The sequence below is a fragment of the Scardinius erythrophthalmus genome (genome assembly GCF_964197995.2).
Source record: "Scardinius erythrophthalmus genome assembly, chromosome: 1".
NCBI classification, from domain to species: domain Eukaryota; kingdom Metazoa; phylum Chordata; class Actinopteri; order Cypriniformes; family Leuciscidae; genus Scardinius; species Scardinius erythrophthalmus.
The window spans coordinates 66,857,841-66,883,953 of NC_138221.1; the positions used below are offsets into that span (position 1 = coordinate 66,857,841).

Consider the following 26,113-nt stretch of genomic DNA (forward strand, 5'->3'; position numbering starts at 1 on the left):
AATTTTTTATTTGCATCTTAAGTTTATAGGCAATAATAATGACAGGTTTGCGAAAGTGTAGAACTCGGTGAGCTCGCGCAAAACACATCTTCAGGACAGCGACTCATTTAAACGCCTCTGATTGGCCAATGCGTTCAACAGACATGTCAGTGATTGGCTACAATGCTCAACGCTGCCGTACGCCGTGCGTGCGCTACGGTTATTCTCTGTCTCGCATGCGTGCTCGCTCTAGATTCCGGGAGATTTTAACTAATTTGCGCCATAAATAGTGGTCCATCCAGTAGTTAAGAGCCTGAATTGTTTATAGTAATTCTGAAATTTAGTGCACACGAGTGAAAAAAAAAAAAAAAAAAAAAAATACAGCACAGAAGAATGTCTAATTTAGCGTGAGATTTCTTTGTTAAGCGTGAGAGCGTGAGATTGAGGCTGAATGCGTGACTGTCACGCCAGATGCGTGAGAGTTGGCAACCCTGCTTTCATGTGTTTTACGTGACGTCTGCGTTACTGTAGGCTAAATTCCATTTTCATGATAATGAAACTCCGGGATTCCCTCTGCATCACAGAAATCATTCGGCCTTAACTTATAAACGGTTACGGGACATATCTTAATCTGCACGGAGGGATGGTGTTCCCGAACACGTTCTATGTGTTTCCTTCTTTTGCAGCCAATTTGCGTCCACAATTTTTGCAAAATGAATAGGCTATGCTCGAGCCTCGAGGACAACCACGCGTTCGTTTTTCTATATCCAAAGTATCCCCATACTTACCAGGGGTTTGCCTCACGTGTGTGTGTAAAGAATCTGTGTTGTCCGTCTCCATATTTTTTGTGGTTTTTGCGTGTCTGTTCTCCCGCCCTTCAATCAATCAATGCTGAGCACGAGCGCGCGCGCTGTTTTACCCATAGTAGGCTAGTTCATTTTTTTAATAATGTGGTTTTTTTTTTTTTTTTTTTTACTCAGTAACGGATATGTTTTAAAATGTAGCGAATTACAATACTTTAAACAAAACATACTTAAGTAAAAGTAAAATTACAGATTTTAAAAACTACTTAAAAAAGTAGAAATACACAAAAAAACTACTCAATTACAGTAACGCGAGTAAATGTAATTCGTTACTTTCCACCTCTGGTGAGCGGTCAGTATAAGGGCTGAACCCGAACATTCGAATATTCGTTCTGTGGGTTGGTATTCAATTTGAAAATTTGACATTCGAATATTCGTTTTTTTTTTTTTTTTTTAAATGGTGCTCATTTGCGAACCGAAAAGGTTCTCATTCGCGCTTGAATATGTTCAGCAGTATGAAATCTGACGAAATACAATACTCTTTTTTACAATTATCTTATAGCCTAGCCATTTTAAATAGGATGGACAGTTGAAGGAACCCATCCTTGTTATTTGCTTCTTCTTGGCCTACTAAAAAATTGTTTCTGAAACAGGAGTATTCTCTGGCTAGAGCGCAGAATAGCGGAGTGTGTGGACAGAAGTGCATGCCTGAGCTTGTATTTTGGGTTAAGATGCATTGCTTTGACATTGTGGAAAATAGAATAATAGAAACAAAATATATTAAGCTTTTTACCCGTTATTATCAATCTAAATTAATCTCGTTTTTAATTGAACTTAATTTCGTTTTTCTTTATTTAAATTTAGTTTTTTTCTTTATTTAAATTTAATTTTTCTTTATTTAAATTTAGTTTTTTATTTATTTAAATGTTATTTTTCTTTATTTAAATTTCCTTTTTCTTTATTTAAATTTCCTTTTTCTTTATTTAAATTTCCTTTTTCTTTAAATCTACCCTTTACTGTGTCAGTAATTTGTTAGTCAGAAAAATATTAGACTACCTTAAGTACTGCTTAAGTTAACCAGACCTGTGTGTGTGTTATGTGCAAGTGTATTTTACTTTGTGTTGTTCATGGTAGGGATGTTAATCGATGACCGTTTGACCGATGGTTTGACCGTATCAACGCTAACCGATCAAAGTTGTCAGTAGTCGGTTAAAAAAAAAGAGAAAGTGATCTCTAAATTAGGCTATTATAGCCAGTGGACTAAACGCTACTGCAGTTAGTCATCTCATTCCAAGATCTTTTTGTGTGAAGTGAACAAATTATCCCTCACACTCAATTTTTCATAACTCGCCTGTATGTACTTAATAAACCACTAAAAACATTTGGCGCGCGGTCAGTGTTTGGGTTCGCGCCGCGTGCTCACAAGGTTTGCAAAAAGTAAAGGCTACAAAACACTCGAGGTTAGAGCCAGGACAGACGACCGGATGAAGCGTGCAAAGAAAAGTACTGTAGATTTGGAAATACATTACATCTACATTTGAGGAAGGATCATCAAGATAAGGTGATGATGATAATCATCTTTCTTTATTATTTTTAGCACCTACCTCAAACTAAAGCGGCGTCTCTTCGTAACTGCTGTCATTTTCTTAAATGAGCCGCGGCAATGTTTCAAATGAGCTTCTAATGCTAGACAAACGCACCAAATGCGACACTGCACTCCCTTGTGAAGTTGATTGGATGAACATTTCTCGAAATAATCAAAATGCAAACGGACAGATAGACACTGCGCTTATTAGAGAGAAGAATATGTTCAGCCCCCTCTCTCCGAAGCTTAGAATATTCGATGTTCATTACTACCGAAGCTCAAAAAATGGTATTCGGACCAGCCCTAGTTATTATGTTTGCTAATACCCGAAAAGGACTTTGCGCGCCACCCGAAAAAAAAAAATATATATCCAGGAGGAATCCCACCCCTGCTTAATACACAATAAAACAATATACAATAAGATTCGTTACCAATGTAGGCCTACCTCCTGGTGTTCTTCTAAAATGCGGGCGAGCCACAAATCTGTGACTTTTTTACAAACCCATGGGAACGGATTGTGAAAGCGTGGGAACGGTTTATGAATTTGTGGGTACAGATTGCAAAAATTGAAGGCACGGTTTACAAATCTAAGAGTGCGAATTAGAAACTTGTGGGTACGGTTTATTAATCTGTGGTCATGATTTGTTAAACCAAGGGAACAGTTTGAGAATTTGTGAGTACGGTTTATAAACTGAGCGGACGGATTGCAAAAGCATCGCCACGGATTGTTCTTTTTCTCCCACAGGTGACTTCCCTGGCTCCGTATTAATCTGAGGTTTTATGTGGTTGAAATCGTTAAAAAAAATTAGTTTGTAAAAGATAATCTGTTCGATCTGATAACATGCCTTCAATGCAGTTGACAGTTATGTGTGCCATGAACAAACAGCGTTGTCGTTCATTGATCGGAGAGCTGCCCATTGTGCTGATTTTGTTTGAGACAATGTGCATCTCCTTCAAATGTGCGCTTAAAGCCCAGGCACACCGTGCCGATTTCAGCTGTCAGGTGTCGACGGCGGTAGCTTTGGCGCCGATTGCACATGTTAAGCATGTTTTGTTGACTTGTGGTTAGGCCTACTGATGTTCAGTGATTTTAAAAGTAGCCTCAATTAGGCCTGCATGAAGTTGGAAATGATTTGCTGTTGCAAAGAATCGTTTATGAATGCACTTTTAAGAAAGTTGTGGAAATAAAATAATATTTACATTTTATCAGTTGTTATTGAAACAAATCATTGCCTGGAACACACAAAATATGGCATTTACTGCAGAGGCGTGTGTGGGTTAGGGCAGGCAGACGGGATTTTGGGGAAGGGGGGGCTTACCTACTCTAAGGGGAGGCTCACATTCACCCAGTTTGAAAACCCCTGCCCTGGAGAAATGCTATTTTTATTAAGCTTGTTCTTTTTTTATCATTTATATATGTAATGATCATACAAAAATAAACAGGTAGGCTAATAGATATTCTTCTGATATTCAGAAGAAAAAATTTTTTTCAAAAGGCACACACTTGCAAAATGTTGATTAATGGTTGTCTGTGAGACTCTGTTATTGTTACTTGGCATTTTTTTTTTTTTCAGTTTTGGTAGATTTGGGCTTACACTTTTTGAAGTCTTCATATAGCTCCCTGAGGTTGCGTTCCAGAAGACTGTGGAGAGTAGTTTCCTCTCGACGTGGCCAAAATTTTTCGGCACGACTTTGTGACACTGTCACTAATGTTCACATAATGCGTTTTTTGCGTGTGCAAATTCGTTATTTCAAATGCTCATAATGGAAGCACGTTTCTAGGCCCGCCTATGCCGCGACGAGATGAGAACATCTCAACTTTTCAGAATGCCACAAGCTCACCGCAAGCTCACCGCAAGTAACATGACAAAAACCAAATGATCAGCTTCAGCCTTTCCCTAACAATATCAAAAGCTCGGCCGAACAGCTGATCATAGCTGTACAGGGCAGGTTTTCATTTCTCGTCTCCATAAATATATCTAGTAGTAAAGCTAATGCAGGGGATAGAAATCAATAGCCTCTTTTTTTTTGTCTCAGCCCGCCCAGTTACATCCCGTGCTGCGTCGGAAGCTGTTATTGCGTTCAATGGAGATAATGGTAAATTACACTCACTGTTTACAAGAACTTCCAGCGGTTAACATGAATGATGTTAACAATATTGTGAGTCTGTCACACCTAAGAGTAAGAAAGAGAAGGGCTTTAAATTATATATGTCGAGCTACATAGACAACTTTGAGGGTGAGTATTTTCTCAAATCATGCGAAACCCGACAAGCAAATCGGTTTCTAAGATCGTTGTCCCGTTTCTGAGAAAATTAATTTTATGAAAGTTTTGCCGCTAGTACACTTCGCTATAGAACGCACTATGCGGAAGTAAAGATGCTGGCTGAGATTCTACCGGAAATACGTCATCATGAAAAGCGTTCAGCGCAGTTAATGATTGCATAGCAACAACAGACACAATCACTTGTAGAAAGAAGGAGAAAGCGACGCGGCCACGCTTTTCAGGCGTTTTTTAGACACGATATGTGAACGGCCCCTTACACAGTACCTGCATTTGTGACGTGTCTTCTCTATTGAAGCCAAAATATTGCCACATTTCAGACGTACAGTTGTTTTTAGGCACAGGTTCTTCGCTGTTGTCATTTTCCTCGCTTGTCTCCACTCCCGCCATTAGTTTTTATTTTCCACCCTCTGCTCCGAACCACTAGGTTACCCTTTGGGCCCGGTCTAGCCAATAGCATAATACCACCTACTGGGTAGGCGGGTGTAAAGATAGTAAGACCATCTGATTGGTCGAATTTGGATAAACAACCTATGCATGCATGCAACACACAAATGGCACATAAAATAAATGTAATTTATCGCACCTCTCTGCGATACGGATAACGCATATACTATTATTGTGATGATGATAATTTTTCAATAAATTATGCAGCCCTAATTTTGATGATCCTCAACAGACATTTTACTTACTATAAGCAACTTTACAATTACGTTAACTTATTCTACTGACCCGAACCCTAACACCTTACCCTAACCTAACTAGTGTTGTCAAAAATATCGATATTTCGATAAATATCGATACTGAAATATCTGAACGGTACTATTAATTTCCCAAAGTATCGATAGCCGCACTTTCACTTTCACTTCTCTCCAAAGGCGCGTTGACAAACACCACACGCGCACTCGTCTCATTCGCTCTGGTTAAATTGCAAAAGTGAAGTGAATGGGGCCGATCACATCTGACGCGTTTTTTGCAATGAGAGGCGCCTATTTTCAGTTGGTTTCCAGCGAGCGTTCTGTGCGCTGTTTATGCGCCTCGCGGGCCTTCCGTTTTAGTGATGAAAGCTAGTTGCTTAAACGCCCGGAGAGTGCAATGATGGAGGGTAAACTTGTGGTGCTCTCGCGGGTTACCAGGAGCTTAACGACTTCACGAACCATAACTACCACAATGTTAACAGAAAGTAAATAAAGTTAATAAAAGGCTGATTTGATGTTTACTTGACTGACAGGACAGCTGTTTCAGTGGTTGCCTAGCAACATGTAAATTAACTTGTGCTTATTTAACTTTATTCAAGAATTATTATTTAATTCTGCAATTTGCCTTCATTAGCAAATATCATCAATTTGATTACACAGATACTAATTAAACTAAACTGAGCTAGACAATGACATCTCTGAATTCAATAATGAAATGCCTTTAACTGAAAATTGAATGTTTAATCTTATTATTATACATTACTGACACTCTCCTCCAATTTGATACTGTTAAGTGATTTGACACAATCTGTATTGTTAAAAGCACTACATAAATAAAGGTGACTTGACTTGATTTCATGTCGATCCAGTGAGCATTGTTTTCGCGTGTGATGCACGTACGTTTGTGTTTAAATCTGTTCCTCAGGACATTTTTGTTCATGTAAAATATACCTCATTGTCATGTTCTAAACTTGTTATATTTAGCTTTAAATAAAAAAAAAAATACCCCCTTAATATTGTGGCAGTTTTTTTCTGCGTGGTATCGAAAATGGTATCGAATATCGATATTTTTCAAGGTATCGTATCGAAGTTAGAAATTCTAGTATCGTGACAATACTACTACTAACAGTCTACTAATACTCTAATGAGAGTTAGTTGACATGTAGTTGCAAAGTTACTTATATTTAGTGGAATGTCTAAAGGCACTTTTCCACTGTATGGGACTCGACTCGGCACGACTGTGCTCAGCTCGGCTCTCTTTATTTTTGGCTCAGTTTGCTTTTCCACTGCAGTTTAGCACTAGCCTGGTTCTACCAGACTCTCGTACATTTCATTTGTACAGAGAGTCTGGCCTCTCTCCATTGACAAGCGTTAACTTCCTTGTAGGCGAGTATTCTGTTGAAGTTTAAAACTACTGGATCTGCCCAGAGCCACTCTGGATCTGCCATAACCAATCGCTAACCTTTGGTCGTGACGTAACCCTACAACTCAAACTAACGCACGACATCAACGTCATCGTTCACAGCCACTCCCTCTGTTCGCTGATTGGGCCGCCAAAAATTTGGCCGGAGAAAACCAAAGAATACACCACAATCCAAGACGTAGTACTGAAGGGAAATAAAATTGAGCGGAAGTACGCAGGAGGGCGGAGCCAGGCTAGTTTAGCACCGCTTCTAAGTGATCATAGGCGCCAATCTCATGGTCAAGCACCCACAGAAAAATACGAGATATATTGTATGCATTATTTTAATGACAAATGTCAAGAGCGCATACAAGTAATGCGCGAGCACAAATCTCTCAACTCGCAGGCAGATCTCCTTCACTCTCGCACAGAACTGGACGCAAGTTCTCAAATATACCGCCTCATGGTTCTTGTCTGCTCTCGCGCAGATATTACGTGTGCATGCTCAAATTCAAAATCTCTACTTGCTCTTTCTCTTTCTTAGGAGTGACAACTTATTATTGGAGCTTTTTGCAAATTGCCGTTTCTCCTTTGGTCGAACTGACCTTCCTAGTTCAAAGCTTTAATTTCAGAGGTCATACAGATGATTTTCAGCAGGCATCTGAAAGTTTAACTGGTTACGGCCGTCACAAGCACACTCAAGAGAGTTTTTCATGTTTTCTTAAAGAAATGAAAATAATATAAGTGGGTAAAGTTTACTAATTAAAAGTTGAGCAGAATGAAACCATTAATACTGCTCAATGGTTTCTGAGATTAGTGGGTTTGTTGCTCAATAACAGAGCAGTTTACCAGTTATGAAGAGCTCAGTTCAGCAACAGTATAAGCAGATCAACTAAAGATAGTGTTGTTTTTCAGCTCAAGTCAGTTCAATGTTGATTCGATTCAGTTCAATAACTGTCGATGTTCCAGAGATCATCAAATTCAGTTCACCTATAAAGCAGATTGTCAAAGACAATATTGTCATTTTCCAGCTCAATTTAGTTCAAGCTTTTGTCACTGCAATTAAATCAATAATTCTATCATTTAGGGCTGTGCGATTAATTGCAATTGCTTTTTCGATTTCGGCTTTCCACGATTATGAAAACAAGATAATCAACATAAAATGATTATTGAGCCGCTGCCACATTCGTCCAGCACACCTTCCTTTCCTTCACAGTGGGGCGCTTTCATTACCTAAGTCAAACTTAACATCCAAATCAGCCAAAAAAGAGTGTTGTAAAATATAGTCAACTTTTGCTAAACTGCGGGAAGTGCTTGATATTAAACGGTGTTATTAAAAGTGCACTACCTAGGCGGCCTCCTGTGTGTGCTCTGAGACGGAGCTAAACATGCATTAGAAAAGTACACTGTGGCCTTCAGATACTCGCCTAAACGGTCAAATAGCCTACACACAAATATATGTAAAAAAAACAACTTATCGTTATCACAATAGGTGTAATTGTGATTGTCAAAACATTTGGTAACTAAACAGAATTGTATCAAGTTTAGTGACAACATGTTACAATGTTTATATGGTACAATGACTGGTAGACTACTGTTTGCATTTTTGCTTAACACAATTTTCACGATTTCAATTCAATTCTTGGGATTTGATTTCAATCTTGATTCAATATTGACTCATTTGGATAAATATTAGGTAGGCTACAGTAGATGGCCTACATGTAAATTCTCACATAATGCTGTAAACATACAGAGAGCCCAATCCGCTGGTATTATTAAAGGTTAAAAGTTAAAATTATAAATATAATGTGGTTTTCATTATAACAACAAGTAAAATATAATAAATATGTAATATATTGCACATATTTAGCAAAATACTCCTCTATTGCTATTTTTTTCTAGTCATCTAACATGCTATGGTCATTAAATGGCTTTCCACAGAACCTCTTTCTGTGGTTGAAAAACACTGATTGATCGATATTATGTATGAGGCATATATACCTTTCGGTAAGTTGTACTGTATCTTTAAATAAAAAGTAACAGCTGATCGGTTTACTTGAACTGAGGCGCTACAGCGATCGGTCACGTCACGTTTACAAGCGCCAAAAGCGTCGGTCTTCGTGTCCTCTTTGCGCCACGATTTTTCTCTGCGTGAGAAAGTGGATGTGTGGCGTGAGAGCGTGTTTAAAGTGTCAATTGCGTGAGTCTCACAGTGAATGCGTGAAAGTTGGCAGCCCTGTATTACTTGATCAATCTATAGTGTTTCATTGTCATTTAATGGTCTGGCAGCAGAATACAGCGTTTTTAGTCGTTCTTGCGGATCCGGATGAATGACGATCGTTTTGACAATGTCGTAAATACGCAGAAAACTCTTCTGTTTTAACTTTTCTGAAAACTCTTCCGTTCTTCTGTGAAAAGGAAAAACTTCTCTGTTTTAAGCTCATCGTTTTCATGTACACGTACCCTTAAGGGAATATAAACACTGAGAAAGAGCGCGTGTGTAACAGTATATTGGATCCGTGCAGCTCTTAAATTGACAGCAGCCTAGTAAATCTGCTAAACCATTATTGTAAATCAAACAACAAAAGATAAAATCACTCACTGCTCTTGAATATTATTTATTGTATTATTGAGTATTAGTCTATATTTAATGTATAAAGCAGTGTAATTTTACATTTGATTACTTTATTCAATTTCTGTTGTAGGCTATTACTTATCTGAATACCACAGTTAGCACATCTTCCTGTAAAACCTAAAGCAGTGTTTTTTAATTTGTATTTTTGTTCTGTTGTATTTTTTGTCGGTTTTGTTTATAATTTAGTTTCTTTGCTCTTATTGTATTGCTGACTGATTAACTTGTCTTCTGTAACTGTTTTGAGGACTTTTTACTTCCATCAGTGGTTCTCAAACGTTTACAGCGTGAGTCCCTCTTTGAAGCATCGCTTTAGCCCAAAGACCATTCATGACACAAAACATACAAACTTCAATCAAACTTACAATTTTAATTAAAGCAAATTAAATTATATAATCCTGGAACAGGATATATATATATATATTTCCCCACAAAGATAAATGTTTGGTCGTATATCCCACTCTGCGCTTTGAGAGGACTGTGGGACACGAGCAGGACAGAGTTCATCTCTTGCCTAATATCTTTGTCTTTTCTTCCAATGTTCCAAAGCAATGAACACTGATTGTAAAAGGTCAGAAGACTTTATTTTATCTTTCGCACAAGCAAGATATGAATTGGCATTTGATGCTGCGCTGCGGAAGAAAACGACACTGAATTAACTGCACATGTGAAATGCACTTAATAAACTTGACTTCCTTTATACCTTGTGCAACAAGCACAAATTATGTAAAAAACTTCCCTCTGAAAGGGAATGTGAGTGACAATTTGGGAAAAGAAACAAGAGATTCCACGTCCAGAGGAACAGGTTAATTCATGAAATAGGTTATTGTTAAATTTGTGAAAAATCGCAAAACACAATTAATAGACATATGATTTAATTATAGTTTATGGGCTCTCACCTACACACCGCTCTCATTCGGCACGAATCCAAGCGTTTCCATTGTCGCGATGTAACATTTGGTTGCTAACCTATGTAATGGAAATTTTATTCTTACCTATCTTGAATGCATTGATGGACATCAGCTGCATAACCCACGTAGGCTTGAGTGAAATACAGTGGGATAACCTTGTCCCTAGTGCGCTGTGTTTCAACCTTGTCCTTAGTGCGCTGTGTTCTAAAGAATAATTACTCTGTTTTTTCATATCGAGAAGTGTTAAGGAAGGGTGTGGATGCTGAAGAAAGTACTATATTAACTCTGAAAAGAGTAGGACACTTTGCCTTCTCATGCTAGACATTGTCTGTGTGTAGAACGCCTTTCTTGCAAGAAATAAAGCATTGCTTATTCACTTCTGAGAAGTATCGCTGTGTCTCTTATTTGATAAAGTCGTAGGATAAAGAAATTTTCACGACACCTATTATTTATTTTGTAAACAAGGCTTTGTACTTCACTCATGTCCTGATATCCAGGTAAAACAGCGTTCACGGGCACAAAAATGTGTTTTAGTTTACCACTGCCGATAGTACTCAGTTATCACGTTGACCGACACAGCCCTTAACAAAAGTGGATCATTTTGAACAGTAATTTACTATTCAAAGTAAATGCAGATAAATATCAAACATTAAATTTACATATTTTTAATTAAATTAATGTTCTAGAACTTCTGTGCCCCCCTCCCCAGTCTGAGAACCACTGACTTACATTAATTAACCTCGTATTAGTTTTTGCTGAAGTATAATTGTGAAATTTCACTGACATTTAAAATTCTCATATCATGAAACAAGACTTTGATCATATCACCCACCTATAATCATGTTAAATGATCGTGATTTCAATATTGAGCAAAATAATCGTGATTATGATTTTTTCCAAAATCAAGCAGCCCCACAGTAGTAATACAATTAGAAACATTCTATAAACCCTTTGCACACAAAAGTATAATTTCTAAATTATAAACAGAGCATTAAATCTATGTATTACAGTAAAATAGTGTAAACGTAATTTTATTAATGGTGAATTAGTCAATTCATTGTTATAAGCTGACTTTCAATGTTGATGCTTTTTTGCGCCTAAAACTCCCAGAGCATATTGATCGTTTGAGACAAATTTGAAAGACAGTTTGGTTGGATTTGTCACTTCGACTTGCACTTTTAGGGTGCCCAGGCACAGGCTTTATATTAATAGAAAAGAAAAATACAGTTCAGCAACTATTTAAGTTTGGGTATTTTTCCAGTCTATGTTTAGGGTTGCCAAGTAAGAGGCGAATGAGGCTAACTAGTTATCTGGATTCCAAGACTAGCATCTATAAATATCAATTTGGATAAATATTTTATATAGCCTTTTTACCCTTTATTTTAACGACTATTTGTGCAACCATACACACACTTGTTTTTGTCTATATGCGTGTTATTGACAGTTTTTAGGGCCATTGAACCAAAAAAATATCTTGACTGCCCAGAAAGCCCTGCACTTCATGATACTCACACAGGGTCAGAGGTCACAGCAGCTCCATCACTGAGATCAGGGGGAAAAGCCATGGAGTTGTTACTCTTCATGGACACACAGCTGGATACTGGAGATTGTCCATCACTGAGATCAGGGGGATCTATCATGGAGATGTTACTCTTCATGGACACACAGCTGAATCCTGAAGATGGTCCATCACTGAGACCAGGGGGAAAAGCCATGGAGTTGTTACTCTTCATAGACACACAGCTGGATACTGGAGATGTTGCTCTCTGAGTGTGAACAGACGCCTCCTCCTCTCTCTCCTCACACACACTCATTTGAAAGGTACGTTTCTCCTCTTCCTCCTTGATGTGACACTTTATTTATAGGCCTGTATGTGGACACAGAGGACATGCCCAAAACATAATTGAATTTTAACACAATTCAATTTTTATACATTTTATTTAATGGCATTTACTTCATTTTAATTTAACAACAGTTTTTCTCCAGTATAGTGTTTGTTTATAGACCAACATGTCCGACATGTCGGCCACACTTTCACACACAGCAGCCTCGTTTAAACACTGGATTCACCTTCACTTTAATGACACAGCTGAACTCTTGCAGGTGTTTTTCACAATCCCTCTCGCATTAAGCAGATATGATGCTGATTTTATGTGTTTATCCTATGACCACAATTTCTTTGCCCAGTATTACCTTGTCACTCAATACACATTATAATATAGATAATAAAAAATAATTAAATACGTATTTAAATCCAACCGAAGATTTCAACATTAAACTAATATTCTCCTGTTAAATGAAAAAGAAAGTGTACGTTTAACCACTGTATGAGTGTTACAGAAGGAAAGCTCGTTTTGAGGAAGATTTAAATATTAAAACAATGTTATTTGTGTAGTAACAATATTCAGCTCACGAGATATTGAACGCGGAACTCCGCGAATATGCGAATATAAAACCAACTTTACACAAGCTGCAGACTTAATCATGTAGGACCTTCAGTACCACATACGTGGACAGCACCATGAACATAGTCAAGTAAAAAAAAATACAATAAAAAGTTGCCAACCAGGGTAAAAATAGTTTCAGGTTTGATATTTGCTGCGTATTCACCTAGACTGCTTTAGTGTACTTTTGTGTAGGCTATCACAGTACACACAGTACGCAAATATGTTTTATTTAAATAACATTTACACATATTTATTAGCCTACACATTTTTTATGTAAAACTTACAATAATTCACCAAAGGGATATTCCAAAGGTTGTAGAATGTTCCTAGTGACCTGACTGACTTACTACAGGTGACCTTTTGACAATACCACCCTTACTGTACGTTCACTATACAAATATTAATTTGAAAAAATTACTGTAATGTTTTTTCAAGTTCCAAAGGCTGTAGTGCTCTCCCAGTGACCAGACCGACTTACTACAGGTGAGATTTTGACAATACCTCCCTAACTGTACATACAGCTAGGGCTGTCACTTTTTATTCGATATTCGAATATGCATTCGAACATGACGTGAAATATCCGAAACCGAACTATAAATAAACTATTCGGTTTTTAAAGTGCCATGTTTTGCGCATTTTTTACAGTCTATGATTAGACCGTTTGCTTTTTATTTTATTGTTTGCCATCTCATCCAGTAGCGGCCGCTCTAAACGTATTGTAGCGTAGGCCCATGACCAAATCAAGCGAATAATAGCAGCCAATAGCCAGCTTGTTTTGAAAATGGAAGATAACGACAAGACAAAAGAGTCCGCGCTGTAATTCCTGCCTATTACACACACACACACACACACACACACGACCCACAGAAAAGACGCGCGTCAGTATCGAGTTCTCTTTCGGGCTTGAACAAACCATAACACACAAATTATGCCAAATGTCCGTTTTGTCGAGTGTCCTCATAAGAGCAGTCTTAAATTATTTAAATAAAGTCTTAAATGAACGTAGAGATGTGCGAAAATGCGACGCGTGTCAGATCGCGTCTCTGTCCGCAGCGGCTGGTCTTAAAGTGTCATTAATGTTAATCAAATAACAAAGGTAAGAGAACATTACTCACTTAGACCCGGCGCCAGGAGGATTATTATACCGGTAGCCTAATCATGAATGCACTCCCTATCTTTTAACACATCTCCGGCGAACGGCTTTTTCACGCAAAAGAAAAACTCTTCATGAAGCGCAGTGAAATTCAGCGACCATGTGGCGTTTCCTGATGGATCGAGGTTGTTCGTTAACTTCATTTTACATTTTACTCGTAGATATTCGAATATATTCGAATACATTTCTTGATATTCGATATCCGTTCGAATTTGATTTCTCTCAAAAGTGACAGCCCTACATACAGCACACAAAAATCCACATGGAAAAATTACAGTAATTCACCTAAAGTGTTTTTTTCATGTTCCAAAGGCTGTAGTGCTTTCCTATTGACCAGACTGACTTACTACAGGTGAAATTTTGACAATACCTCCCTTACTGTACCAACAATAATCAAATATGTTTATGAAACAATTACTGTAATCCCCCTAAAGTATTTTTTCATGTTCCAAAGGCTGTAGTGCTTTCCTAGTGACCACACTGACTTACTACACGTGAAATGTTGACAATACCTCCTTTACTGTACGTACAATTATCAAATGTTTATGAAACAATTACTGTAATCCCCCTAAAGTGTTTTTTCATGTTCCAAAGGCTGTAGTGCTTTCCTAGTGACTAGACTGACTTACTACAGGTGAAATTTTGACAATACCTCCTTTACTGTACGTACAATTATCAAATACGTTTATGAAAAAATTACTGTAATTCACCTAAATCATTTTTTCATGTTCCAAAGGCTGTAGTGCTTTCCTAGTGACCACACTGACTTACTACATGTGAAAATTTGACAATACCTCCCTTACTGTACATACAGCACACAAAAATTCATATGGAAAAATTACAGTAATTCACCTAAAGTATTTTTTTATGTTCCAAAGGCTGTAGTGCTTTCCTAGTGACCAGACTGACTTACTCCAGGTGAAATTTTGACAATACCTCCCTTACTGTACCAACAATAATCAATTATGTTTATGAAACAATTACTGTAATCCCCCTAAAGTATTTTTTCATGTTCCAAAGGCTGTAGTGCTTTTCTAGTGACCAGACTGACTTACTACACGTGAAATGTTGACAATACCTCCTTTACTGTACGTACAATTATCAAATGTTTATGAAACAATTACTGTAATCCCCCTAAAGTATTTTTTCATGTTCCAAAGGCTGTAGTGCTTCCTTGTAACCACACTGACTTACTACAGGTGAGATTTTGACAATACCTCCCTAACTGTACATACAGCACACAAAAATCCACATGGAAAAATTACTGTAATTCACCTGAAGTGTTTTTTCATGTTCCAAAGGTTGTAGTGCTTTCCTAGTGACCAGACTGACTTACTACAGGTGAAATTTTGACAATACCTCCCTTACTGTACCAACAATAATCAATTATGTTTATGAAACAATTACTGTAATCCCCCTAAAGTATTTTTTCATGTTCCAAAGGCTGTAGTGCTTTTCTAGTGACCAGACTGACTTACTACACGTGGAAATTTGACAATACCTCCCTTACTGTACATACAATAAACAAATATGTTTATGAAAAAATTACAGTAATTCACCTAAAGTATTTTTTCATGTTCCAAAGGTTATAGTATGTTCCTAGTGATCACTCTACTCAATTAACTTTGATAAATGTATTAGGTAAAAGTAGGTATTAGAACTGCTGTTCCTTGTACAACACATTTCTTTCATTGATTAAAAAAAATGCAGATATTTTAGGCTAATCATATTTTCAACGTTATAAATAAGCAACACCCTTATTGTAATGATTCAAGTTAAGTTTTTGTTATGAAGTCCTGAAGAAGTGGATTCTGGAACACCCTGCTGCTTCAATGTCTAATGAGTGATTATAATCAAGGTATTAATCAATAGTTTTCCTTCTAAACATCAAATGAGTTGAATGACTTCTCTAGGTTTATGAGATTTTAATTTGTTATAGAAATTACCAGTGTGATTATCAGAAATGTTATTTCATGTATTATTTAAATATAAGTCTGTATTTGATATCTGAGGTGTAACGTAAGGGTCTGGCCCATGCCCGGAATGCAGTAACAGTGCTTGCTCATTTAGCCTGGCTTCCAGAGATGAAATATGGACTTCTTTAACAGGTGTCACTACATCTGCTTTTCTAGGCTACCCTGATAGCAATGGTCTCAGGAGTAATTGAAACTTATAGTTGAGAGACCATTTCTTAGTTAAAGGCTTTACAGTTAGATTTAAAGTATCCTCTCCTTGAGAGAAAGAACATGTTATCTTGATGTTTTGAGAAGACTCTCCTCCTCACCAAATCCAGTCTTGAAGAAACTGTGTCTGTGTGTGTTAGTATTCTTGGTTACAGGTAAAGGAACAAGTGGAAATATAGCTGCAAGCAGCAGTGGCGGATCTAGAAAATTTTACATGGGGGGGCAAAGGGGTGGCAAGAGGTCTTGGCAGGGTGGCAGGGGTAGACGGTACATGGGAATCCCTATATATGAATTGCTTTAACAAAACAAACACAAAAACACTTTTAAACTACAGTAGTTATTGTTTAATCATGCCCTTACACACTACAACAGTTTTTAATTCACAACAGGAATGGCTGGTTTCATTGCTGTGATATCTGAGAGGAATTGGATTTAATAGGACTGCTTAGCTAATCAAATGATCGATCTCCTAACTGGCACTGTATTGTGAGTTGTAACCTAATGTCGGTGTAATGGCACCCATCAGTAAAATGATGGATTATGGGGCGGTTTTAAGGGCATTGGATATTCAGTGCTTCAGCCCAAACTAAAATTGGGTATTTTTATTTAAAGGAATTAATTAATTATAAAAGCGATTTAAGGGAATAAAAATAATTGTAACTATTTGCAACTTATTTTTTTATTTTTAATTATACATGCATTCTCTCTAAATGAATCAAGGAAATTATAGCATATTTTCAATTCAAAAAGGCAAAATTTAATAAAAAAAAAATAAAAAGTTGAGTAATTTGCGTCACCGGATAGTGTCGGTAGTTGAACTTTTCTATTGTAAAACAGTCAAATATAAAAAATGTATCTACTTACATTTTACCAGGCATTCGTTAACTTCTTTAACGTTAATCATTTTGATATTGATGAGCTGGACTGCTGAACTTTTAGTCTTCCTAACAACAAACAGACCGTTGCGTAATGTAGTGCATCAGAGCAGCATCAATAATAATATCAAGTGAAGCTCTTATTTGCATCTTAAGTTTATTGCCAATAATAATGACAGGTTTGGAGTCAAACGCGAACGTGAACTCGGTGAGCTTGCGCAAAACACATCTTCAGCACAGCGACTCATTTAAACGCCTCTGATTGGCCGATGTGATCAACAGACATGTCTCTGATTGGCTACAATGCTCAACGCTGCAAAAGCACGTCAAAAGTACCTTTATGCAAAGGGAAAAATATAAATAAAAATGTAATATGCACTGTTCATGATTAGGTAATCGCGGCCGCTGTAATCTTATTCACATTTGTTTTTTCTGATTAATTGTTTTGCTCTATGAGAAAGACAATTTAACAAAATATTCGGGGCTTTACTAAAAACATTCGGGTCTTAAGCCCCCTTAGCCCAGCCCTAGCGCCGCCCCTCAATATTTTATATTTTTTATTAAGCTGTTCTTGTCTTTATTAAAATCAAAATAAGGCTAATCAAAGGGAAGAGTGCTCTTACAAATCACGAGGGAGCGATTTGACCGCTGATTTTGGCTAACGTAATAGACTCGCTGTTTTTGCTGATGCTGAATCGTCTTTAGCATACAATACATTCATTACAAATGTAACTAAGTTAAACGTGTGTTTAAACTACACCTGGGGAAACTCACTTCACCTTCAGAGGCTCTGTCCGGGGCAGCTCAGTCTAGTCGAGTTGCAGGACCACCGCACCGCAGCAGACTCGCTGTGCCTGCAGTGTGTGTGAGCTAGACTGAGCGAACGCCGCTCTGCACGTTTGAATCAGGGACGTAACTAACTATTTGAGGGGCAGGGGGGAGGGGCGAATAATACATTAAAAAATTTAAATTAAATTGTTCACTTTTGGTAAATGTATTAGACATAGTGGCGGGTTGTTTTTGTAAGTACAGTTTTTGGACCATCAAAGTTAGGGGGGCAGCTGGGGGGGCAAGGCTCTAGAGGGGGGGGGCACCTGCCCCCCCTTGCCCCCCTGTAGATCCGCCCATGGCAAGCAGCGATACGGGGCCAAGCCCCTGAAGCAGCAGCAAGAGCAGGAAGAGTAAATCAGCAGAAATTCAAGAAAAAAGAGCTGGTTCAGAAGTACAGGTGAAAATTAACTCAAAATGAACAGAAATTCAGATGAGAATGAACACAGAATGAAAAAGACATACTTATTTCTAATCCAAGAGGAAGAAAGATTAATACAACGTTGAATAATAAAGGAATCACACATTTTTTTAAATCATCCCACGCAGGGTTCGAACCCATTATCTTTGGGTCAGATACCTATCACTCATATCATTGCGCCACTGGGAAGTTGCGTTTTTTGCAAGATGAAGAAGAAGGTCCATAGTTCAAGTGAGAAGCAATTCGAAATGAATAATTTTTGTATAAATTTACTGCATGTTGTATTTATCGAGTTCGTTCGTTCACATATCGACACCATGTCTGGAACAGAAGCAACTTTTCCACCACTTAAGGCCACATTACCTCTTGTGGTCTGGGAATGTGCCACACAGGATTCAAACCCACAACCGGAATGGTTCGGGGCTCGTGGCACGTGGTTTAGCAGCTTGCGCCACTCAGTTGACGCTGTCTTACCAAGCTGCCGAGGAGAGGCTTAAGTGTAAGAATAAGCACACAAAGGCATGTTAACCAGATTAGCAAGCTAAGTTAGCTTAATGCTAATGTAGTTTATGGTTAGCCTGATAGCTGAAGAGCCACATTAGAAAGAATGGCATCTGGTTAGCATGCTAACCAATTAGCATGCTAAGCTAACTACCATAAGGAGACAAATACAGGTCAAATTTGGAGAAAAATATATCGGGAACGGTAGCGAAAATCAAAAATCTGTTCAGTCACTTCTGTGTGGCTCGGTCCAAAGATCATCTTAGCCAATTGTCGTAAGAATTAAACAAAATTTGAATGAGGAGTAGCAAAAAAACTAGGGCTGTCAATCAATTAAAAAATGTAATCGTTTTTTTATTTGTTCTAAATGTACCTTAAATTAATACTTTTCAAGTTAGTAATACTCTAATCAACGTGGGCATGGATAAATATGGATGCTTTATGCAAATGTAGGCTATGTTTATTATTGAAACCATAGTCAACATAGAGCATGAAGACGAGACATGTTTCAAAGGTCATAGATGTTTTTCAAAGAACTTGTTCATGTCTATTAGACACATGTAGAAAGAACAAAGAAATACCAGGTTCCCATTACTTCTCTTTCTTTGCACTGAGCAATTAACACAAACATGTTTAGATTTTTGCATGACAGGGCAGCTCTTCTGAAAATGCTAAATGTACATTTATTATTTATTATTAGGCTACATTATAATTTGTCTCTCTCTGTGCCCATTTTGATTAAGCTAAATTCTCAATAAAACTGTTTTCATTGGTATATTTTACTGTTTCTGTTGTCAAACAACGGAATGAATATGAAATGGTGACTGAAACGCGACCCATTAAGACATAACCAGCTCTCCCTTACAAGATGTTAATCTGCACAATAATCCTGATAATCGAGCCGTCGTCTGATGAAATCAAATACACATAAGATAAACACAATATCTGTTTTGCGATTTCGGCTATACTTGCATGTAAAATTAGAGAAGCAACATCATATCTGTGTTTAACTGAATTAAAACGCTGCTCCTCTCTCCAGCGCGAGACGCAGAGAGAGAGAGAGGCGCGCGCGCGTGCTGGGAGAGCAGTACCGGCGGTACGTAGATTCTCAGAAACTACACTGTTAGACCTTACCGGGTTTTTTTACAGTAAAATACTGGCAACACTGTTGCCAGTTCTTTACTGTAAAAATGCACTAAAACTCGAGTTAACTAATTTCACTTGCAGAAACCGACTGCCTTAAATTGACCAACTGTCATTTAAATGTATTAACTAAAATTTATAATGCATTAATAACGTGAGCAAAGTATTACTGTGAACCTCTTTCATTTGAAACCACAACAAAACTTTTGTAAATAAAGACATTTCCACTGGACCAGCAACTACACAGTCACCGCCTGTTAAATAAAGCAACATGCAGCCTATCATCAATGATTGTATATCTTCTCCTGGACTGAAGCACAGGCTCTACTCTTCAGCACAATGGTGACCCAAAAAACAAGATTTTACAGTAAACTACTGGCAACAGTGTTGCCAGTATAAACCTGTTTTTTAACTTATAGTTTATTACTGTTAAAATACATTCTGTGGGTGTGTCTTTTTATCTTACACTGTTAACCCTTTCAACCCCACAGGGAAATCCACACCACAAAGAGTAAAAAGTAACATTGAGACAGTGTTGCAGTGAGATAATTAAGTGAATATGTAAGTGATTGTTGAGCATTAGTGATGAACACCTGCTGTTAGAACAGAAAATAGAGAAACACAAGACCTACAACTGACTTCCAGCCATTACACATTATTACACTTATTATTAACCAGTATGACTTTATTTCAAACATCTTCAGAAGTTGTTATTAAGATGTTTAATTGAAAATGTTTGGTTTGAAGTTACCATTATAGAGATCAGTGTTTGCTTTAGTTGGGATGCTGATGCTAAAACATAAGTTTTTCTTTTGCTGCTTCAGCTGTGTTTATGTAAATCACACTTGTGCACACACACAGTTTATGAATGATTGCGGTTATAATGATTATGATGACAAAATCATCATATTGCCTGTTCATTCACTAAGGAATTCATTCTCAATTAAAAGGGTTACATTACCACCGCTGTGAAACCACAACAATAAATTACAATGATTCATTTTTTTAACACATCATGCATAACCAGAGAAACAAAGCTACACTGTCTTTTAGAAACACAGAGATATCACAATTTAGCACATGAATCTCAACAATGGTGGCAATATATATTTTTTTATTCATGCAGCAGTGCATGCTGGGAGTTTTATATTATTCTGGAACCCAGCATGCATTGCGACATGAAACTTTTGATTGTCACCATTGTTGAGATTCATGTGCTGATTGTTGATGTCTGTGTTTGTCTGAGACAAGCAGGAGTTATTTAATGCACTATGTGATTACAATTTTCTTCAGAAAACCTTATTACAGAAGTATTGATTTTATGTTGTAGGTTAACAGATATATGCTAAATATGAAATACCCATAAATTCAAAGAATAAATACAGAAAAGATCAGATAATCAGACATGTCCAGGATGATTGTGACATTATCACAAAAGCCAAAAACACCTGATTATCTTCCTCTTGGCTTTTTCTTGCCATAACAAATGTGTTTTATAAACTCACTGTTACAGCAGTCAGAGAGAGATGAATGGTAAGACGTCCAGGGACAAGAGACCAACTAAAGCAAATACTGATCTCCATCATGGTGACAACAAACTTTATTATTAACTCAATCTCTGTAAATTCTCAACAAGAACTTCTGTACATGTATGAAAGAAATAATGTTAAACTGGTTTGTAAACTGGTTTCACTCTCAGTGTAGCTGGAAGTCAGTTGTAGTTTTTGTGTTTCTCTTTTTTCTTTTCTTGTTTCTCTGTCCTTCAGTGATTCTGCTTATCAGGTGTTCATCAGTGTCTCAATTCACTCACTTCTTTACATTCACTCTGTCAAGTGGACTATATTAGTGAACTAATGTAGGGAATAGTGAATGAGTGTATAGGGTGTGATTGGGAAAACAGCCTCTAAATGTCGACTTTGAGCACTGTTAATTCACAGTATATTCCTGTAGGCTACTTTTGTTTTCTACGGTATATTACTGTTTTAATGGAAAATGGTATGATATTGTCAGAATTTGGCCTTTTTTTACAGCAAGGGTTAACAGTGTAAATAAGGTTTGGCCGCTTTGTTGAAGGGAAAAAATCGCTAAATGGGTCTGCAATGTCGCTAAGTTGGCAACACTGTGTATCTCCATTTCTCCAACTAGGTTTTGGGCCACGGGTCAAACAGAAAATACACGCTGCGTTAATCGAGCGTTAAAAAAAATAGTGCCGTTAATATGATTTTGCGTTAACGCGTTATTAACGCGCTAACTTTGACAGCCCTAAAAAAACTGAACACTTTACTTTTCAAAATGGCCACTACTGTAATGGGCGGAGTCTTAATGTAAGATATTGATTGTGATCACCATAATGAGTGGAATTAGGTGTACTAAGTTTCATTTTACATCTATTTACATTAACATCTAGATCAAAGGGTAAACCTATAAACCTTTTAATGTGGAAATTTTTAACTGGTGGTGGCGCTATAGAGTTGGTCCTAGAGACTCAAAAATTGGTCCAATTACTATTCATTACAATCACTACAAGTGTGGAAGGTCACGACTTGCCTAAATTCAGGGTCCGAATGTCAGCCGCATAATTGATGGAGATATGCTTCAGTCTATCTATGTGTAGAAAATGTGTGATTATTTATTAGCCAATCAGAATCATTCAACCTGAAGCAATGACAAAGCTTAGACCTTGGTGAAGGGTATAATTGCTTTGATATTTGTAAATGTAAGGGTGTCAGCACTTTTGTTACTGTAATCACTCCTTGTTATTCTTGAAGCTGACTTCTGCCTGATTAAACTGCAATCTATCTTCAAATCTATCAGTAAAATTTCCTTTAATTTATTATAATTCTGACTCTTGTCTTAAATTGACTGCACTTCTAACTCCTGGTCTTAATAAATCATATCTGGTCCTTGGGTCTTTAACTGTAAGTCCCAAAATACATATATACAGTGGTAATCCATATTGCAACAAGGACAATAAAGCAGAAGTTTCAGCAAATATTCTTTAATGATGTTCCACTGTTTAAGGTACACAGTGAGCACAACCATTGGGCATCTTTTCCAGGTAGCTTGTCTGGTGATAGTCCAATGCAGCATACACTGGGTACCATCTTTGGCACTGTTCACATTGGTAAACGTGACAAGAATTAATTATGTAACAAAATGTAATTATGTAACAAACCACTAACAGTTATGTGTGTTAACCAATTACATAATGCAATGAATAAATATTAAATAACATGTTCAATTGCTTAAATATTTTTGTTTACCCAAAATAGTGCTGACTGAAAACATTTGAAAAAATTGTATTCAAACACACACATTTGTTTTACTTAAACTTTTACGTCACTTCACTAAAAGAAAATATAGTAAAGTAAAAAGTACTTGACAAAACAATCAGTTAAAGGGTTTATGATAATATAAGAACAACTTAAACTAAGAGAGGATCATCAACAGCAAAATTTTGAAGAAGTGAAATTGAAATATTACTCTAACCACGAGGAATTAATTACAACTTTTATGTATAATCCCAGTGGTATTCAATGAACAAAGTTAATAGAAATAAAACAGTGCACTGTACAGTATCTTGAATGCCTCCTTGATATTGCTGTACATTATCTGTCAGATTTGCTAAACCAATGCGTACAGGTTCAGTCACTACTGTTAATAATAATGTAGCCCCTATTAATGTACTACAGCCTTAAACAAAACCCCTTTTAGTGAATTACAGTATTATATCATTATGTAATACAGTATTATTAGGTATTGTCCAAATTTCACGTGTAGTAAGTAAGTATGGTCACTAGGAAAGTACTACAACCTTTGGGATATATAAAAAAAAACACTATAGGTGATTTACAGTTTATTTCATAAACATATGTAATAAACATATGTAATAATATGCTCATTACATAAACATATTTGATAATTGTACAGTAAGGGAGGTATTGTCAAAATTTCACCTGTAGTAAGTCAGTCTGGTCACTAGGAAAGCACTACAACATTTGGAACACGAAAAAATACTTGGGGTGAATTACAGTAATTTTTAAAAAAACATATTTGTCAACTGTACATACAATAAGGGAGTTTTTGTCAAAATGTCACCTGTAGTAAGTCAGTCTGGTCTGTAGGAAAACACTACAGCCTTTGGAACACGAAAAAATACTTGGGGTGAATTACAGTAATTTTTTTTTAAATCTTATTTGTCAACTGTACATACAGTAAGGGAGTTTTTGTCAAAATATCAACTGTAGTAAGTCATTCTGGTCCGTAGGAAAGCACTACAGCCTTTGGAACACGAAAAAATACTTGGGGTGAATTACAGTAATTTAAAAAAAAAAACATATTTGTCAACTGTACGTACAGTAAAGGACTTTTTGTCAAAATTTCACCTGTAGTAAGTCAGTCTGGTCCGTATGAAAGCACTACACCCTTTGGAACATGTAAAAATACTTAGGGGGAATTACAGTAATTTTTAAAAAAAACGTATTTGTCAACTGTACGTACAGTAAGGGAGTTTTTGTCAAAATGTCACCTGTAGTAAGTCAGTCTGGTCTGTAGGAAAACACTACAGCCTTTGGAACACGAAAAAATACTTAGGGTGAATTACAGTATTTTTTTTAAATTCTTATGTCAACTGTACGTACAGTAAGGGAGTTTTTGTCAAAAATTTCACCTGTAGTAAGTCAGTCTGGTCCGTAGGAAAGCACTACAACATTTGGAACACGAAAAAATACTTAGGGTGAATTACAGTATTTTTAAAAAAAAACGTATTTGTCAACTGTACGTACAGTAAGGGACCTTTTGTCAAAATCTCACCTGTAGTAAGTCAGACTGGTCACTAGGAACATGCTACAACCTTCGGATAGTAAAAAATCCTTTTGGTGAATTAATGTAATTTTATTCTAAAAATATTTATGTACATTATGTATAGTGAGGCAGGTTTCCTAAATACAATCATTATAATGCACTTTTTATTGTTGCTAAAGTACAATCAATAGCATTAGAACACATAATGTGAGAGATATTTGCTGGTACATCTGTACTTTGCAAAAATGTAGTTGTATGTTTGTACACAATGAAAAAAAAAAAAAATAGAACTTTTTAGACAGTCCCTATCTTCTTTACTACACTACATTGGACATTCAGTGGACATTCGCAACTTTGTATGCCATTAAAACAATATTTGCCCATTTTGATCGATTGTGCAGAGTGTTGTAGTTCACCATCTTTGTCCTAAAGATCATGTAGCTGCTTTTATTTTGCAAAAATGTGCTTTATTGTGCTTGTTATTGAGACAGTTTTTAAGCAAAAAAGTGCGAATGTGCGAATATAAAACCAACTTTACCTAAGTTGTTACACTTAACGTGTCAGGAAGTAGGTCTAGATCCCGAAAGTAGGCTAAGTAAACCTTCAACTTTATCATGTGTTTGAGTTCGTCATAATGTATGTTTAGACGCAAATACTTTATCGATATTAAAGCTATGAAAAGTTTAACGAACTTACTGTCACATGTGAAGCGATTGCTGATTTGCTATCTTCCGAAATGGCGTATTTACAGTCATCGACTGCTTTCGGTTTCAGTTTTACTGGCAGCAGCTTCTTCTTCTTCTTTTGTTTTTATGGCGGTTGGCAAACCAACTTAACGGTGCATTACTGCCACTGACTGGGCTGGAGTGTGAATCAGGAACTTAAAGGTGCAGTGTGTGATTTTTAGCGGCATTCACTGACGCCCGCTCCTTGTCTTTTCAAACTCGAATGAGAAGCTACGGTGGCCGACTTATGATAAAAAGATGTCGTCGTCTGAGTCGGAGTCTGCAGAGAGTATCAAGTCAAGCCATGAGGTTTCTTTATATTATAATAAATTATATTTACTTAATTATTCAGTTAAACAACATGTTATTGCGATTGTTATTTTTACTTGTTCATCATTGTGTTTGTCTTTTATTCAGTGAGTTTAGCATATCGTGGCGGGGGGGTGGGTGTCGTCAAATATATCACACACACACACAAACGCAAAGAAAAATGTAATTCATTTATTTGACAAATTCAATTCCTTAAGGCCTCTCCTCAGGAGGTTAGACCCTAATTTGACTTAGCGCTTGACTTCGAGGTGTAACCTGTATTATTGTTCGGTCTGAAACGGCGCCCAGTGACGGATGGTGTAGCAATATTGTTGTCCTGGTGGTAATCGGGAGAAATTTGGGAGAAAGGTCGGTCCGGGAGATTTTCGGGAGGGACTTTGAAATTCGGGGGTCTCCCGGAAAAATCGGGAG

At 37.0% G+C, this 26,113-nt stretch overlaps 1 protein-coding gene across 2 annotated transcripts in view; it reads right to left on the reverse strand.

The window, feature by feature from the left end:
- Positions 1-25,449, reverse strand: part of LOC308688115 (NACHT, LRR and PYD domains-containing protein 3-like) — a 105,463-nt gene extending 80,014 nt beyond the window's left edge. Inside the window, exons 1-2 of one of the 2 annotated variants that reach the window (XM_081361005.1) lie at positions 25,344-25,449; positions 11,806-12,160 (exon numbers count right to left, since the gene is read on the reverse strand). In XM_081361005.1, coding sequence (XP_081217131.1) covers positions 11,806-12,107 — 302 coding nt within the window. In that variant the 5' untranslated portion in view covers positions 12,108-12,160; positions 25,344-25,449. Of the gene's footprint in view, positions 1-11,805; positions 12,161-25,185 lie in introns of both variants that reach the window. The other variant, XM_081361006.1, reaches the window with a different exon arrangement.
- Between the last annotated feature and the right edge of the window lie 664 nt (positions 25,450-26,113).